At 46.2% G+C, this 20,000-nt stretch overlaps 1 protein-coding gene across 2 annotated transcripts in view; it reads left to right on the top strand.

Annotated features, from left to right (window-relative positions):
- The window catches only part of prkar1b (protein kinase, cAMP-dependent, regulatory, type I, beta), a 133,189-nt gene that overhangs the window by 23,414 nt on the left and 89,775 nt on the right, over positions 1 to 20,000 (top strand). For both annotated transcript variants that reach the window (XM_079520117.1, XM_079520118.1), the window contains 2 exons: positions 5,834 to 6,004; positions 14,661 to 14,752. In XM_079520117.1, the coding sequence (XP_079376243.1) occupies positions 5,834 to 6,004; positions 14,661 to 14,752 (263 nt within the window). The remainder of the gene's footprint in view (positions 1 to 5,833; positions 6,005 to 14,660; positions 14,753 to 20,000) is intronic.

Raw genomic sequence — 20,000 nt, 5'->3', positions numbered from 1 at the left:
TTGTCACAGACCCAAAGCAGCAGCGAACACACCAGCACACAGAAGAAACATGTTAATGTCCCCCTCTGGCCGTTAGCCTGCCAACGCTTCCGCAAATGTGTAATCCCGCTGTGGTCTTTAGTGCAGTAATTAATCTAGTTTGTGGCAAATGATTGATCCTTAATCAGATGCCGATATCTTTATGTCTTGTTGTTCAGCTTCTGGGAGGACGGAGAGGTCTTCTTGGCTCCTGTTCCCTGTCCAGCGTTGCACTGATGAATATTTGATACCATGTCCTGCATCCTTTTGAACATCTCTGCACCACTACTGCTTTTTCTCTGGGATTTGTTTCATTACATTTTATTTGGTTTTATTTATCATAGGGATCCATTGAACTATGTTCTCTGACCCGGTTAAGTCCCTTGCACACAGTCCATTTGATTTGCATGGCAAAAAAGGGACAATAACCTTTTAAAACAAACAAACAAAACACGCTTTTCTGACCTCTTGGCACACTTACTCGGAAATTGCCATCCGACAAGAGGTTATGGCATTTCTTCCATCGAGCCCAGTTTGATTCCTGATTGATCAATAAAGAATTGACTTGGACTCTGTGTGCATGAAGGGCTTTTATGCATCTTGTACCAAGACTACCCGAGGGAGGAATTTGGAGAAGTGGCAATTTGGAGATTGTTTTCATGGTGTGGCTCTGCAGGAGGCTAGCCATCTGGAGCAGGCTAGCCATCATGGTGTGACTCTGCAGGAGGCTAGCCATCTGGAGCAGGCTAGCCATCATGGTGTGGCTCTGCAGGAGGCTAGCCATCTAAAAGAGGGTTGATTTGTTTGTGCGTTTCTCTGGAGCTGATCTCGCAAATCACTAGACCAATCGGCACCAAATAGTTTTCTTTCACATTATGTGTCATACTTCTTGTCATATTTAACTTATATAAAGGAGAATTCTGGACTAGGTTTGTTCTTACCTTTATCTAATGTTTACCTTTATTCCACAACGAGTGGTACACCACCACAGCTCAGAGTGTGAGCACTGTGGTTTTAAAAAAATATATTTATATATATTTAAAGGTATATTCAGTGATTTCACTTAATTCAAATATCACTTATTTTTTCTTATTTTTTGGATAATCCTCCCTACTATAAAGTGTGCTGACCATATAAGGAGTTCCTCCCTGTCCCCAGTGAGCCCCTGGGGTCAAAAAACCCTAGTTTCGGTTTGGGCTTTGGGTGGCAAAGCCTTCATCCAATCAGGATGAGAGGGGCCTTCCTCCAATCATGATCGAGTGGGGCTGGCCTTGGTGCACGTGCTGTTGGTCTGTTGTACTTCCCCCACTGTAGAGCGTGTGCATGTGCACATCTTGTTACCGGGTGGACCGGGTTTTTTTTCCAAATCACTGAATGCTCCTTTAAACTTATAAATAAATAAACTAAATATATATAACTTTGGTCCATTATTTCTCCACTTTAATAATACCAATTGGTATTGTATTTTATATCATTTTAATCGTTGATTAGTCACCTTTACATCGAGGTATAGATTGCAAGGATCGGGCGTTCATGGAATGAGCAAAACAGCTAAACATGTGGGTAGCGCCTCCAAAACATTTGCCAAAATGGTTGGTATTCAACTAGGGGTGTAACTATACATTTTAACAGCGATACGATACGTATCACGATAAATGGTTGACGATACGATACATGGACGATATTGGTTCATTATGGCGATCCGATACGATACGATTCAATGATTTGAAATCGATACAGTAACTATTTAAAAGTAATTAAATCCCTCTTTTTATTTTTTCTTCTAAAAAATGCTAAATATCTCGCACAAAAATGTAGTATTGATACAATCGATTATTTTCATAGCAAAACGATTCGATACCGGTTATTTGCATTGCAAAATGATATACGATACGATACATAGTCAATGTTGCTGTTTTCATTTCAATATACTTTGATTCTTAAAATTTAAATCGATTTTTCGATGCAGTTACTATATGCACTATAGTGCACTATATGCACTCTATACACCCCTATATTCAACCCTTGCTTCGAGTTGCTTAGTGGATTGGATGATTGCACTCACAGTAATAAGGAAAAAACAACACATATTGGCCATTTTTACACTTTATTTATTTTCAGAATCAGAATTACAATTTACAATTTAGGCATTTAGCAGACGCTCTTAATCCAGAGCGACTTACATTAGGCAAAAACAAAAGTATGGGAATACATCACATATATAAAATGCATTTATCAAGAAACATGCGTAAGCTAAGAACGTAACTAGAACATATCTATATAATGACACTATACATATTAACTATACATATATACTATACTATGCTATACATATGTACTATGATGTGCTATGACTACATATAATGCAATTATTGTGCTGTCTACATGACATGCTATAAGTCTGTTTCAAATGCTATCTAAGTCTAAAAAGTGCTATCTAAGGGGGTAGGATAAGTGCTATGGGCCATGAAAAGGTGGGTCTTCAGACTACGGCGGAAGATTGGGAGTGATGCTGCAGTTCTGATTGCAACGGGGAGTGCATTCCACAGTTTTGGGGCCAGAAGGGAGAAGAGTTTGGGACGTGTGGAGCGTTGTCCCGGCGTTTTTAGTGAGGGTACTTCCAGCTTTCCTGCGTTGGCTGATCTGAGTGCGCGGGAGGGTTTGTAGGGTTCAATCATGCTTGCAAGATATGGGGGAGCCATACCTTTGGTTGCTTTGAATGCCAGCATCAGAGTTTTGTATTCTGTGCGGGCAGCGACTGGGAGCCAGTGCAGGGAGCGGAGCAGGGGGGAGACATGTGAGAATTTTGGCTGGTTGAAGACCAGACGAGCTGCGGCATTTTGGATCAGTTGGAGAGGCTTAAGTGCACATGCCGAATCAGAAGACTTTATTGCCATGACATGTAAACATGTTAGGAATTTGGTTTGGTGGACAGCAGAGTGCAGTTACAACATTAGGACAAGTGCAAAACAGGACAGGACAGTGCACTCAGTGTTGGGGAACTCAGTAGCGGGTGGAAGATCCAAAAGCAGCTGCAACAGCTTGGCATGGTATGGGGCAGTATCTCTCTCACAGGCAAGACAGAACTTGAAATCATTGAATGCAATATCAAATGCAGTGAGATATCGGGATGAGATTCTGTAGGCAGTGGTGATCCCATATCTTCAGAATCTGGGACCAGAATGACAACGCTCGCCCCTACAGAGCCAGGATCATCACAGAGTAGCCTACCTCCAGAATTTGGGAGTGGAGTGGATGGGACAGCTTGCCGTGAATCCAGACCTCAACCCATTTGAACACTTGTGGGATCATTTTGGACGTGCTGTACGTGCTAGAGTGACCAACAGAACCACGTTGGATGACTTACAACAAAACGTGGTTGAGGAATGGGATGCCATCCCACAGCAAAATGTGGCTAGGTTTGGTGACCAGCATGGTGCCAAGCTGTTGCAGCTGCTTTTGGATCTTCCACTCGCTATACTGAGTTCCCTAACACTGAGTGGAAAATTAATAAAGTATAAAAATGGCCTATTTGTGTTTTTCCCCTTATTACTGTGTGAGAGTGCAATCATCCAATCCACTAAGCAACTCAAAGCAAGGATGAATACCAACCACTTGCCATTTTGGCAATTTTCTTGGAGGCGCTACCCACACGTTTAGCTGTGTTGATCATTCCACGAACATCCAATCCTTGGGTGACTAATCAACGATTAAAGGAGCATTCAGTGTTTTGGGTGATTTGGAAAACCACCCAGTCCGCCCCGGTAACAAAATGTGCACATGCACGCTCTACAGTGGGGGGAAGTGCAACAGGCCAACAGCATGTGCACCAAGGCCCGCCCCCACTCGATCATGATTGGAGGAAGGCCCCTCTCATCCTGATTGGATGAAGGCTTTGCCACCCGCCACCAAAACTGAAACTAGGGTTTTTTGACCCCAGGGGCTCACTGGGGACAGGGAGGAACTCCTTATATGGTCAGCACACTCTATAGTAGGGAGGATTATCCAGAAAAAAATAAGTGATATTTGAACTAAGTCAAATCACTGAATATACCTTTAAAATGATATAAAATACAATACCAATTGGTATTATTAAAGTGGAAAAATAATGAACTTTCAAAGTTAAGTTTCCAAACTTTTGTTGCTGAGTTTATATCTGTCGTTCATAATCATAATTACTCAAAACTCTCCACAGTGTTTTGTCCCAAATGGGCCACCATGGTATTTACAAGAGGGCCTTGAATGAAATCACGGTGAAATCTTGTCTATACGAGACTTCCAGAAGTGTGCATCTCCCACAAACAATGCCGGGAGTTTTTAGTCATTATGAAGGACGGATATCTATCTGAATGTTACAGCTATTTATTTACAGTTTTTAGTCATTATGAATGACAGATATCTGAATGTTCCAGCTATTTATTTACAGCAAAACCCAAGCGCTCATGCTCTGAGCTGTGGTGGACTTGATATGGAGTTCTGAACATTTTCACCTGTACCACTTCTACCATATAATAACATCAGAGTAACATATGAAAAAGCCTAGTCTGGAATTCTCCTTTAACTCATATAATAGAAGTCAATGGGGCGCTGATCGGAGTGGACTGAAACTTTACATAGCGGTAGATCACTGATGTCATACCAGGCTGGTGGCCTACATAGGCCACGTGAAGTTCAAGATCCCCGCCATCGGAGCCACGTCGTTCCTTTGTGGATCTCGAGACTCAAATGATTACGCTTTTCCCCCCCTTACTCTTGTAAGGGGAAAATGTTCTTATCTCATCATTATGATATCTGTATTAAGAGCCACTCCTCTCTCTCCCCTCTCGAAGCTACAGTACGATTCTGTATCACAAAGAAAATCCCATGTATTCTCTTCCTTTCTCAGCGTCCTCCTCTCTCTGTCTCACTGTGTCTCTTGTCTTCTAACCTCTCTCTGTCTCCCTGTGTCTCTTGTCTTCTAACCTCTCTCTCTCCCTGTGTCTCTTGTCTTCTAACCTCTCTCTCCCTGTGTCTCTTGTCTTCTAACCTCTCTCTCTCCCTTTGTCTCTTGTCTTCTAACCTCTCTCTCTCCCTGTGTCTCTTGTCTTCTAACCTCTCTCTCCCTGTGTCCCTTGTCTTCTAACCTCTCTCTCCCTGTGTCTCTTGTCTTCTAACCTCTCTCTCTCACTGTGTCTCCTGTCTTCTAACCTCTCTCTCTCTCTCACTGTGTCTCTTGTCTTCTAACCTCTCTCTCGCACTGTGTCTCCTGTCTTCTAACCTCTCTCTCTCCCTGTGTCTCCTGTCTTCTAACCTCTCTCTCTCCCTGTGTCTCCTGTCTTCTAACCTCTCTCTCTCACTGTGACTCCTGTCTTCTAACCTCTCTCTCTCACTGTGTCTCCTGTCTTCTAACCTCTCTCTCTCACTGTCTCTTGTCTTCTAACCTCTCTCTGTCCCTGTGTCTCCTGTCTTCTAACCTCTCTCTCTCACTGTCTCCTGTCTTCTAACCTCTCTCTCACTGTGTCTCCTGTCTTCTAACCTCTCTCTCTCCCTGTGTCTACTGTCTTCTAACCTCTCTCTCTCTCACTGTGTCTCCTGTCTTCTAACCTCTCTCTCCCTGTGTCTCCTGTCTTCTAACCTCTCTCTCTCACTGTGTCTCTTGTCTTCTAACCTCTCTCTCTCTCCCTGTGTCTCTTGTCTTCTAACCTCTCTCTCTCCCTGTGTCTCTTGTCTTCTAACCTCTCTCTCCCTGTGTCTCCTGTCTTCTAACCTCTCTCTCTCACTGTCTCTTGTCTTCTAACCTCTTTCTCCCTGTGTCTCCTCTCTTCTGCGTTCACAGGAAGAATGCAAGCAGATCCTGGCCCGTCAGAAGTCCAACAGCCAGTCTGACTCCCATGATGACGAGGTGTCCCCCCCGCCCCCGAACCCGGTGGTCAAGGCACGCCGTCGCAGAGGGGGCGTCAGTGCCGAGGTGTACACCGAAGAGGACGCCGTCAGCTACGTACGCAAGGTACGGCACGCATGCACGCACGCACGCACGCACGCACGCACGCACGCACGCACGCACGCATGCACACACACACACACGCAGACAAAGGTACTTTCTTGGATGGACATGCACTCACACAGACGTTACACAAATTGATACAGCACTCACATACCATATCTCATAATAATTGACTTACTTGGCAGTTGGCAGAGAGCTCTGCAAACTTGCTCTCAGCCAGAGGTGGGTGCCAAGGTAAATGGTGCATTTATATTGCGCCACATACAGTAGATTTATTTATTTTATTTATTTATTTGACAGGGACAATGCTCATTAATCAACATTTCAGTTTTCACTTCCATGTAAATGTGCCAGAGTTAGCCATAAGCTAATTTTCATCTGTAGCAGATGAAAATTACAGATGGGAAAATTACAGATTGTGCATTACATTCGCACGCACGCACGCACGCACGCACGCACGCATGCACGCACGCACATTCATACACCGATGACGGGGGAAACCATGCACGGCACCTCGGGAGCAATTAGGGGACACTTCAACACTAATTCTGTAGGAGCCCGGGATGGAACTGGGAACCTCACGGTTCCCATCCATCTGCTCTACCGGCCACTCTACCCCTGAGCCACTGCCGCCCCCTACGGTGAGATAGCAACTTGGCAACGCACGAATATCCAACATATAATAAGCCTTTTGATAAAGCGAAAAGTAATAAGCAAAGTGGTCTGCTTATCAGATGTTTATCAGACCCCAAAAATGAATTCATCCCAGGTCCTGTGAATGTGTTGCATCTAATCAGATAGGGGTCAGTGACGAGGTTGGGACGATAAAGACAGATTAACTAAATCAGCGAGACCGGCAGTAGACCGCAGCGGAACATAACGGCCACTTAAGCAGTAGTGTAGTAATATATTAGAGGAGCAGGAGCCAGTTGGAGCCGGAGGTTTTGATATAAATGGCATGAACAAATGGGCCTATTATTCTCTATATAGTATATATACTGTACAATGCATAGAGGAATATTTGGTGCCCTCCAAAGAGGTTTTAGCCAGCGCCAAATGAAAATCACCAGCGCCAAAAGATAAGAAATTGAGAATAAAAGTAGCAATTCAAATCCTCTCCAAATGTGTTTAATAGTGTGTTTCATATAGTTCAGCCCATTCAACCTCTCTGTTCTTGCGTTTCTAATGTCTGCGCCAATATTATAGTTAATAGACAGGCTATCAGTATTTTAAACATATTTGGATCAGAGTTTACTGATTTACAGAATCAGAAATGTACGGGCTGAGTAGTCACCCCCCAAAGGTCCGTTCTGAGCCAGGAAAAACCCTGGAATGGGCCTATTAATCCATTGAGACCTGGAACGCATCCATGTCACGTTAGCGTTTAACCACATTAACCATTAACCCATTTTGGGGCGGGAACCCCTTTTGGTGTTTTAAACATTATGTTATAATTTAGCTATTGAAAAATAGCAGATCTACAAGCTCATAGCGTGCCACCGAGTGGCGCGCTATGAACTTGTAGGTCTGCTATTTTTGAAAAATCGTTAAAATGTGCCTCAAATCTGTCCGAAAATTGTCATGATTTAGAAAACTTTTTTTTTTTAATTTCGACGTCAGGCCTGAATGGGTTAATGACTCCCTGAGGAGGATAACGCGGGGCATTTATGCTCACAGGAAATGAAGCATCATGGCGTTTGCAGATACTTGAACTACTTTAGTCAATTGAACGGCAGCAACACACTGCTTATATACGCCTGCGATCGAAGCGGTGCTGATCACCGTGAGTTTGGTTTTATGTCTTTTCAAATGTCAGGTTTACTGGGATAGATTTCCAATTATTCTGCGATGTAGAGAAAGCCTTATCCATGACACAGAGGTTCACGTGATACACACGGAGAGGTTGTTTAGGACAAAATTAAGTCGCTCAGAAGACGTTCATCAAATGAAAACAACTAGATAGAATAATCCATCTATAAATTCAGGGAATCTCTGTGTGCGTGTCTGTCCGTCCGTCCCCCACGTATCTCGAGAACCGATCAGTGGAAAGTCAGTTGGATCTGTGCTTCTCCATTCTGCAAAATGCACTATACTTTATGGATTACCCTAATGTCATCAATATGACATCACAGTACAGTCGTCATAGACTGAACTGGACTCCATATTTGGGCATGGCGGAAGCTGACATAGAACTCCAAATATGGATATAAGTGCGATACAGATAGACAGACAGACAGATCTTCACAAACATGTGATACCTACCAACCAGCGCTGCCCGGGTAAACAAAATTACGCTTTTAAAGTGACAGTACACACATCAACCAGTTAACAGTTTAGAGGCCCCAGACAGAGATCACCGTCAAGTTCAAGTTCATGGTCAAGTGCCCCAGACGGAGATTGATAAACGGGACGGAGATTAATGATATCAAAACCGATCGCATCGCTCCACAGCCTAGGAGCGCTTGTTGCTCAATCCTCGGTGTTGCACAACAGTGACACGTCATCGAAAATGTTCCCTGTCTGTTTAGCGGACGAAAATGAAAATCTTAAAACGTTCATAACTCGCGATCTAAATCATCCTGTCTAATTCTGAAAAAAGATCCTGTGTTAGACGGCCCTCCGCTGTCCAGACGCTAGTCGCGATAGATTTATTCTTACCTCCCGTTGTTGTCGATCGACTCTAGAGTGGTGTGGCTATTGTTAGCTGCTACACAGACATTCACAACAACTTCCGGTGCCCCGGTAAAAGTGGTCCGGGCGCTATAAATGATGGGCACATTTTATTAATGGATTAAATAGGTCCGGGCCATCAAGATGTTAACAACATATTTTCAGATGGGGGTCGGCGGCCAATTACATATCATTTTTGGGGTCCTTGACATGAAATAGTTTGAGAACCACTGATATAGAAACATAGATTTTTCAGAAAACTGTCTGATTTAGAAGACTTTTTTTTTAAGAATCTGCCTCAGGTCTCGGATGACCCCAAATTTATGATAAAGAAAATCTGAAATTACTTCTGGAACAACAAAATACACGCTTAGTCGCTTACACACCGCCGTCTTGGTTGTTCCTTCAGCTAGCAGCTATGTGGTTCTATCATGTAGGGAACAATCTGTGGTGTGTAGATCAGTGTTGTTTTTGACAGCAGATTTTAGTTTTAGTCATAGTCTTTTGAATAAGTTTCATTTAGTCACCTGAAATGTTCTAGTTAGTCCAGTTTTAGTCGACTAAGTGTCATAAGATTTTAGTCGACTAAATCTACAGTTAATTTAGTCGACTAAAATGTGTTTTGACAGGCCTTGGTGTCGTTGTAATGGCAGATTTTACACTTTGGTTGCATGCTGAAAATACAACAACGCATCGCAGCGCGAAGCTTGTACATCTGCTATTTTCAGCATGCAACTTAGCATAAAACTGGATCTCTTGTCCACTAGTCCCCCCCTAACATTTTAGTCTAGTTTTCATTTGTTGACGAAATTGTCAATACATTTAGTCATAGTTTTAGTCATCACAGTTTAGTTTTGATTTAGTTTCCATTTACAGTAGTTTTAGTCGACGAAATCAACACTGGTGTAGAAGATCCTAATAACGCAGCCTTCACGGCGCTCACAGCACTGCAAACAGCAGATATACAGCATGCATGCAACGCTGTCTGTCTGTCTGTCTGTCTGTCTGTCTGTCTGTCTGTCTGTCTGTCTGTCTGTCTGTCTGTCTGTCTGTCTGTCTGTATGTCTGTCTGTCTGTCTGTCTGTCTGTCTGTCTGTCTGCTGAGCCACACAGTCTATTATCTCTCAGTGGGTTGTCTCCTATAAGGTGACTTTGAGTTGGTGCACAGCAGAGGCCAGTATCAGTCATCTAATCTTGTCTCTATGCCGCTGACTCCCTCCAGCTCTTCACTGTAATGAAATACAGCTGGATGAGAAAGGCTGCACCTTCGCCAACAGTTATACTGTAGGCTGCGGGGATACAGGCTTGTGCGCGTGCATGCGCGCACACACACACACACACACACACACACACACACACACACACACACACACACACACACACACACACACACACACACACACACACACACACACAGAAAGATTGTTCCTGCCCTCGTCAGATTGTGATTAACGTGACATGGCATTAATTGCTGGGTAATGACATAACGGCATGAACTCCCTGTCGCTGTGTTAATAATAATTGCATGGGAGTGAGTGTGCGCGCGTGTGTGCTTGCGTGTGTGTTTGTGCGTGTGTGTATGTGTGTTTCTGGCCCAGGTGTCTGTTCCAGAGGTTTCAACCTTGGATGGTAGGGGAGCAACCACACCCTCTGGTTCCTTTGTTCCACATCAAAGACTTCGGCTATGTCAGGCTATGACACACAACCAGAGATGGCGACTCGAGTTAAAGACTCCTACTCGAGTCGCACTCGAGTTGCCACAAATGAGACTCTAGACTCGACTCGGACTTGCCCCTCAAAGCCTCCAGACTCGATACATTTTTTTACCTGTTAATTAATGGAAGAAAATCCAATCCCATCCCTTTCCCCTCCTGCAGCGCGATTGTGCAACTGAACCTCCGGTACTCGGGGATCAGCTGATTTCATACCCACAGATATGGCGAGGCGAGCATAAACTGCTGCACGGTGGAGCCTTTCATCATAACATTTAAATATTAAAACTGCTAAAATAAACAAATATGTTTGGCTCCGCATCAGCTATCCAACATCATTTTTGCATTTGCACTTTGCATTTGCACTTTGCATTTGCACTTTGCATTTGCACTTTGCATTTGCACACAATACGTTGATAAGATGATAGGATTGTCCGTGAAGGAACGTTTTTGAAACACCGGGTGCTTGTGTTTCATATGATCATCTTCACAGTAACAATAAAATGTATTTATCAACACAAGGTTACATAGTTGGAAGTGATACACAACTGTATTGCAGCCTTAGATTAAATTAATTAAAACCGGAGGATTTGTTTTTTTACTGAGACTCCAGACTCGACTCGTACTCGATCCCCAAAGACTCTAGACTCAGCATTGGGCTCGACCCCAAAGACTCTAGACTAGGCATTGGGCTCGACCCCAAAGACTCTAGACTAGGCATTGGGCTCGACCCCAAAGACTCTAGACTAGGCATTGGGCTCGACCCCAAAGACTCTAGACTCAGCATTGGGCTCGACCCCAAAGACTCTAGACTAGGCATTGGGCTCGACCCCAAAGACTCTAGACTAGGCATTGGGCTCGACCCCAAAGACTCTAGACTCAGCATTGGGCTCGACCCCAAAGACTCTAGACTAGGCATTGGGCTCGACCCCAAAGACTCTAGACTCAGCATTGGGCTCGACCCCAAAGACTCTAGACTCAGCATTGGGCTCGACCCCAAAGACTCTAGACTAGGCATTGGGCTCGACCCCAAAGACTCTAGACTCAGCATTGGGCTCGACCCCAAAGACTCTAGACTAGGCATTGGGCTCGACCCCAAAGACTCTAGACTCGGCATTGGGCTCGACCCCAAAGACTCCAGACCTGGCATTGGACTCGACCCCAAAGACTCTAGACTAGACATTGGGCTCGACCCCAAAGACTCTAGACTGGGCATTTGGCTCGACCCCAAAGACTCTAGACTCGGCATTGGACTCGACCCCAAAGACTCCTGACTCAGCATTGGGATCGACCCCAAAGACTCTAGACTAGGCATTGGGCTCGACCCCAAAGACTCTAGACTAGGCATTGGGCTCGACCCCAAAGACTAGACTCGGCTTTGGGCTCGACCCCAAAGACTCTAGACTCGACTCGGACTCAAGCTGCGAGACTCGTGGACATCTCTGCACACAACCACCCACACACACACACACACACACACACACACACACACACACACACACACACACACGTGCGCGCACGCACGCATGCACGCACATGAATGGCATAAGAGAGAGAGAAAAAATAACAGATTAATTCATGCTATGCGGGCCAGACAAATGTGTATGAGGAGTGAATTAGAACGTAATGTAAAACCACATTACCTCTTCAGAGGAAGGGGGGGATTACCTCCAGCCATTGACACACACACACACACACACACACACACACTGCCATGCACGCTTACCCAAGCACAGAGACCCTGATGAACCGTAAGCTCCATGGGTTGCTCCACATCGATTGATTAATGAATTCATTAACTCTGGGAGTTTTCAAATGTAACCAAATCCAAATTAATTTTAACGATTTTAGCAATGTTTGACAGGTGGGCGTGGGCGGGGGCATTCGAACAATTGTGACCAAAGGATAACTATGAAACCTTGCGTTTTTGTCACGTCATGTCACACTCAAGTTGTCACGTCACGTCATATAATGTGCCCAGGTCTCGTGACATCACTATGACATCATCAGGGATGATAGTAAAATCCCCACACATGGGGAAAGTCCCCATATATTGTGCCCAGGTCTCGTGCCCGAAAATTAAGGCCCGGCCCTACCTGTGCCCTCATCAAACCCTGTACACTCAAGACACTGCCACCGCTGCCACCCTTAGATCTCCACATATGGAGCTGACCTGTTCTGACATTCCACATGTTGATCTGACCTCATAAAACCCTGTACACTAGACACGCTCCATATATGGCCAGTGCACGTGACCTCGCCCCCAGGCGTCTTACTGATTATTATGTACTATGTCCTACTAGACCCCAGGAAATTACATTTGGCCACAGAAGATTGCGGGGTCTATTGAATGTGAAGGAGGAGGTGACAAATTGACATATTGAGCCTATGCCGCACAGTTTGGCAGCGCCCTAGTATAGTAGTTTGTTCAGACACACGGAAAACAACTACTGTGGCCAGATGTAATTTCCTGGGGTCTTGTAGGACTATAGTAAATAACAATGAATAAATATCCCTAAAATGTTCTAAAAAAATGTAAAATACATATTTAGCCACGCTAAAATGAAAGAAAGCAGCAAATGAAAAGAATTTAACACTCGCCTTTTACTTTCTCTAATAACAACCTAAAACATGAATCTTGTCCTTTAAGCTGGATCTTTGAACCGTTTATACTAGAGGATAATTGCCAGAGATCCGGTCCCGGTCTAGGCTGGGGTACGGCACCCCCCATCAGATATTTTAGTTCCATACAGATAATTAAATATACCATTCTCTAGCCTACTCTAAATCTACTTCCCAGACCTCACGGAGTCCCTACAGTGATGACTGATGATACACAGCTCACATCATTTGTACCTTCTTTCATTCTTTCCAGCTCGTGTGTGTGTGTGTGTGTGTGTGTGTGTGTGTGTGTGTGTGTGTGTGTGTGTGTGTGTGTGTGTGTGTGTGTGTGTGTGGGTGTGTGTGGGTGTGTGCGACTATTGCTGCATGGTTGTCTTCATATAGCAAGACATCTGTTGCTTTAGCCTTAATTATAGCGCACTGCTCTTAGAGACAAAACGCACACGCACACACACACACACACACACACACACACACACACACACACACACACACACACACACACACACACACACACACACTGGCACAATTGATTCCATCCATGTCACCACTAAATATCCAACTTTCTCTTTATGTGATGTCTCTCTCTCTCTCTCTCTCTCTCTCTCTCTCTCTCTCTCTCTCTCTCCATTCCCCACACTAAAAGAGCTTTAGTTTTCTGCTGTGCTGTTCCATAAATACAGGCCTCCGAGGCTTTGTAGTGGCAGCAGTGGCCATTCCATACACACACACACACACACACACACACACACACACACACACACACACACACACACACACACACACACACACACACACACACACACACACACACACACACACACACACACACACACACACACACACACACACACACACACACAAAACACAAACCACAAGGCCTTGTACATGAACTCCAAAAAAATGCATGTTTTCTGAATGAATCCAGGCCTCTTGAGGACTTTGGTGGAGTGGTGCAGTACATATGGAGTTGTGATCCACCAACAGGCTCTTCCCAAAAATACACAGGCACACGTGTGGTTCCAGTCCTTTCAGAGGCTGCCAATACATTGCTCTTTCATTGACTCTTGTTTAGTCAGCGTTTTGAAGTTTGAGTCTCATGTGTGTTTGTGTTGGTGGTTTCATGTGTTCTCTGCACCTGTGCAGCATCGGGGCTGTCGCGATCATGACATTTTTTTAACTTGGCGATTCAAATAATTGCGATTAACGAGTTGTTGTCGTCATCGTCGTCGTTGTTGTCGTAGTCCATGTGTTGTATTGAGACCACTGCCTTGTGTCCACAGGTGATCCCAAAAGACTACAAGACCATGTTGTAGTCCATGTGCTGTATTGAGACCACTGCCTTGTGTCCACAGGTGATCCCAAAAGACTACAAGACCATGTTGTAGTCCATGTGCTGTATTGAGACCACTGCCTTGTGTCCACAGGTGATCCCAAAAGACTACAAGACCATGTTGTAGTCCATGTGTTGTATTGAGACCACTGCCTTGTGTCCACAGGTGATCCCAAAAGACTACAAGACCATGTTGTAGTCCATGTGTTGTATTGAGACCACTGCCTTGTGTCCACAGGTGATCCCAAAAGACTACAAGACCATGATGGCCTTGTTATTGTAGTCCATGTGTTGTATTGAGACCACTGCCTTGTGTCCACAGGTGATCCCAAAAGACTACAAGACCATGACGGCCTTGGCCAAGGCCATCTCCAAGAACGTGCTGTTCGCTCACCTGGATGACAACGAGAGGAGGTATGCACACAATCCCAATGACATCATCGCACTCGAATGCACTTCAGACATCCGGCTCCGCGGGGCCTCCAAACGATAAGCCCATGTCTGAATGAGCCATTGTGGCCTTTGAGCACTTTGCCCCGGCAGCCACTGCGTGCCAGTGTTTGCCTGCATTGGGATCCGGTGGAGTCCACAGAGACACAGAGAGAGGGAGAGAAAGGGAGGGCTACATGGGCACAGAATAAGAGCTGCAGTGGGGGAGAGGGCGCCGGGGCACAGATGGGTGGGTACGGTACGGGGGCGCCTGGTGTCTGTGTGTGTTGTGTTGCTGTTGGTAGCCATGGCAACGTGTTCAGTTGTCAGTAAAGTGCAGTGTGTTCCGATATATGGGCGGGGGCGGGATTATGTTACCCAAGAGGCAGCGATTCTCCACGGACCCCTCTGAGAGGGTCTCTCTGTTCATCTGAGGGGATGACACAAACACAACACGGCAGAGAGACAGAGTGTGGGAGCTGTGTGTGTGTGTGTGTGTGTGTGTGTGTGTGTGTGTGTGTGTGTGTGTGTGTGTGTGTGTGTGTGTGTGTGTGTGTGTGTGTGTGTGTGTGTGTGTGTGTGTGTGTGTGTGTGTGTGTGCGTGCGTGTGTGTGCCATCCCACCAGTTTTTGTGCCATATCTTTTCCTCGTTGTGTCTCCACAACCCATGTCCACCCCCGTCCTCTATCCCTCCACTCAGGGGGGGAAAAAAAGCTAATCTGTACGGTTGTGCTCTGGACTGGGCAGAGGTGGAGTTGAGATGGAGGCCTGTGTGCTCTGGACTGGGCAGAGATGGAGTTGAGATGGAGGCCTGTGTGCTCTGGACTGGGCAGAGATGGAGTTGAGATGGAGGCCTGTGTGCTCTGGACTGGGCAGAGATGGAGTTGAGATGGAGGCCTGTGGGAAAGGCTCTCAGGTGGCTGGCGGACCCGCCCGCAGCCGGAATAGTGTTTCATTGGCGGGGAGAATCCATTATGGCCCGTGGAGGGGAAAACACCGGCGCTTTCCTGTCGACTAAAGCCTCAGCAGACCCAGACCCAACTGCGCACTTTCCACTCTTTCGTCAGCTGACAATTTACCGCGCTCTTTCTTGGCACAGTGGGCCCGTGGGGCTCTGATTGCACGTCAGTGCCTCCAAAGCAGAGTCCAACATGCGATGCAGGGTCCCAGACAGTCCCTGAAAAGCCCCTGCGCTTGGGTGGCTGATGTAGTGGATTATAGGGTTACGTCGGAGGAACATGTGGCACTAGACCATAAACCGTCCTGAAGGTTCGAATGTATACATAACCCCTCGGCATGCCAAGTTGTGTCACGGCTTCCTATGTGTGTCCACCCCTCCCCATCCCCGCACAGACCCTGTATACGCAATGCAAAATGTATATGACTGGCTGTCATGTTCGCTGTCTCGCTGTGCACAGCTAGCATCAGCCATCAATACAGTTGGGGACAGGAGCCCATTGTTGTGGGATGTTGAACATGCAGCTAGCAGATTTCAGGCTTCATAGCTAGCAAGAGAGCGCTGCATGGGCTTGTCTGTTCAGCTGGATTCTGTCAGAGCTTGGCAGATCGTTGGCTAGGTCCATTGTGTCCAACTCTCTCTCTCTCTGTCTCTCACACTCTCTCCCTCAGTTTTTTATCCAAGTTAGCCAGCTACTGAATTGCTGGCCGGACGATTTGGCCGACTGGTGGTTCGGACGCATTGCGGTCATGTTGCGGTTTTCATTCCCGGAACCCCAGAAGGCAGCAGCATATCGACACGTGGATAACTCTCTCTCTCTCTCTCTCTCTCTCTCTCTCTCTCTCTCTCTCTCTCTCTCTCTCTCTCTCTCTCGACCATTCAGCAAGTTGGCTACTGCTTGGACAACACATTTCTGTTGTAAAGTACTACAGTAAGCCGATACACAGTAGTTTGGGTTCCTTCTCTTTAAAAAGCTGGCCAAATACTCTAAGCGTTTGACTAGGATTAAGTAGGCCATATAGTAATTGTTGAGGAGAGGCCCTTACACAAAGTATAGCAACCTTCCAGTGCTGTGCTCAGTGTGGTGAGGAGGAGGATATTCTTCTGTCCTTGGCATTGATTGAGTCATGCTGTGAGAAGTACATCATCTTCTCTAGATGTAGCAGAACTGTCAAGAGCTGACGCACATCAGCAGATGGGCTGCCATCACTGAGCCCTGTCTTTCTGCCCCCCCCCCCCCTTCTCACTCCCTGCCTGCTCTCTCTCTCTCACACACACACACACACACACACACACACACACACACACACACACACACACACACACACACACACACACACACACACACACACACACACACACACACACACACACACACACACACTCCATTCTTTCTCACTACCTACTTTCTCTCACCTTCTCTCTCTCTCTCTCTCTCTGTCTCTCAGTTCTCACGCACACACCCACCCACGCACGTAATCACGCATGCACGCTCACACAGTCATTCCCTCTCCCTCCTTTCTCTCTCGCACCTTATGTCTCTCACACACACACGCACACGCACACGCACACACACACACACACACACACACACACACACACACACAAACAAAGTTCACAAATCATCTTTAATTCTTTACTATTTTTTAAGATTAGGGCTAAACCAAGATGGAGCTAGCATGGCTGCAGCTGTAGACTTTGGTATGTGGCCACATGAATCGTCTGGGCTCATTGGCAAACAGTAGACTCAGCTTGGCTTGGCTGTATCAGATTTTCTTTTTCTGTTTTCGCATACAGCAAAGTGTTTTCTGAGAGGGAGAGGAAGGGGGAGAGAGTCATACAGCAAACTGTTTTCTGAGAGGGAGAGGAAGGGGGAGAGAGTCATTTGGCTGGTCTGGGTCCACGTACGCCAGGGAGACATTTTGTATCATTAGTCCGTCAGTGGTTATGTAAGCTGAACACAACGTGATTTGTTCCCCCATTAGCAGTTTATTATACCATCATCCATTCGGTAATCTGGAGAAAAACAATGAAGACCTTTTTGTCCCCCCCCTCCCACCCCTGCTCACTCTCTCACCGATGTCCCTCCCGCTTTTCAGGCCATGACCCCCCAAAATAATCTGAATTAACTGACCCCCCCAAAATAATCTGAATTAACTGACCCCCCCCAAAATAATCTGAATTAATTGAGGCACTCACACTCAGACGAGTGTGATTAAATGCTTAAATTGTCACTTCACGGGCATCTGGGGACCCCCCAAAATCATGTGGGTACCCCCTGGCGGTCCCGACTCACAGGTTGAGAACCATTGCTTTTCAAGACAGCTGCCAAAAGAAGGCCGTTGCATGTTGCTCTGCTACATATGGTAAAGCAGGGCCGTTGCATGTGGCTCTGCTACATATGGTAAAGCAGGGCTGTTGCATGTGGCTCTGCTACATATGGTAAAGCAGAGCCGTTGCATGTGGCTCTGCTACATATGGTAAAGCAGGGCCGTTGCATGTGGCTCTGCTACATATGGTAAAGCAGGGCCGTTGCATGTGGCTCTGCTACATATGGTAAAGCAGGGCCGTTGCATGTGGCTCTGCTACATATGGTAAAGCAGGGCCGTTGCATGTGGCTCTGCTACATATGGTAAAGCAGGGCTGTTGCATGTGGCTCTGCTACATATGGTAAAGCAGGGCTGTTGCATGTGGCTCTGCTACATATGGTAAAGCAGGGCCGTTGCATGTGGCTCTGCTACATATGGTAAAGCAGGGCCGTTGCATGTTGCTCTGCTACATATGGTAAAGCAGGGCTGTTGCATGTGGCTCTGCTACATATGGTAAAGCAGGGCCGTTGCATTTGGCTCTGCTACATATGGTAAAGCAGGGCCGTTGCATGTGGCTCTGCTACATATGGTAAAGCAGGGCCGTTGCATTTGGCTCTGCTACATATGGTAAAGCAGGGCCGTTGCATGTGGCTCTGCTCCATATGGTAAAGCAGGGCTGTTGCATGTGGCTCTGCTACATATGGTAAAGCAGGGCTGTTGCATGTGGCTCTGCTACATATGGTAAAGCAGGGCCGTTGCATGTGGCTCTGCTACATATGGTAAAGCAGGGCCGTTGCATGTGGCTCTGCTCCATATGGTAAAGCAGGGCCGTTGTGTTGCTCTGCTACATATGGTAAAGCAGGGCCGTTGCATGTGGCTCTGCTACATATGGTAAAGCAGGGCCGTTGCATGTTGCTCTGCTACATATGGTAAAGCAGGGCTGTTGCATGTGGCTCTGCTACATATGGTAAAGCAGGGCCGTTGCATTTGGCTCTGCTACATATGGTAAAGCAGGGCCGTTGCATGTGGCTCTGCTACATATGGTAAAGCAGGGCCGTTGCATTTGGCTCTGCTCCATATGGTAAAGCAGAGCCGTTGCATTTGGCTCTGCTCCATATGGTAAAGCAGGGCCGTTGCATGTGGCTCTGCTACATATGGTAAAGCAGGGCTGTTGCATGTGGCTCTGCTCCATATGGTAAAGCAGGGTCGTTGCTTGGGGCTCTGCTACATATGGTAAAGCAGGGCCGTTGCATGTGGCTCTGCTACATATGGTAAAGCAGGGCCGTTGCATGTTGCTCTGCTACATATGGTAAAGCAGGGCCGTTGGATTTGGCTCTGCTACATATGGTAAAGCAGGGCCGTTGCATGTGGCTCTGCTACATACTGTATTGTCGCTGTCGCTGTTTCAACTTTTTAATATTTTTGGTTATTTGTCTCTTTTGCGTGTACTGTAAATTAACTAATCTAATCTCACTCATCTAAGATGCCCTTGTCAGCGTTTCAGAGCGTTTTCACTAACCTTTGAACAAAATAAATCACACTCATGTGAAGTGAGGTGCGCTCTCATCATCATACATCATCACATTCCGGCCAATCACAACTGCGGTGTCCTCACTTTCAATTCCGTGGTACACACAGACAGAAAGCTGGGAATGCTCAGCTAATCAAATCATCGCTATAGGGTACACACATTGCTCAGCCAATCAAATCATCGCTATGGGGTACACACAAACACAAAAAGCTGGGCAAAGGAGGGGCTAGCGCCTCTCAAAAAAAAGAATCCGACACTGATGATAGTGCTGTCAAACAAGCCTATGAAGCAATCTATAAAATCTGTGAAAAGGTTTAATCTGCAACTCAATTTCGTCCAATATGTAATGGGGGTCCCTGCTTTAACTCTCTCTTAGCTGCGGGTCCTTGGCCGTTGAAGAGCACTGCCTGCAACGGTTACAATGCCACAGGTTGC

The sequence above is a fragment of the Electrona antarctica genome (assembly GCF_951216825.1).
Source record: "Electrona antarctica genome assembly, chromosome: 14".
NCBI classification, from domain to species: domain Eukaryota; kingdom Metazoa; phylum Chordata; class Actinopteri; order Myctophiformes; family Myctophidae; genus Electrona; species Electrona antarctica.
The sequence above is the reverse complement of the archived record's forward strand: the minus strand, read 5'-3'. Positions and strand labels throughout refer to the sequence as shown.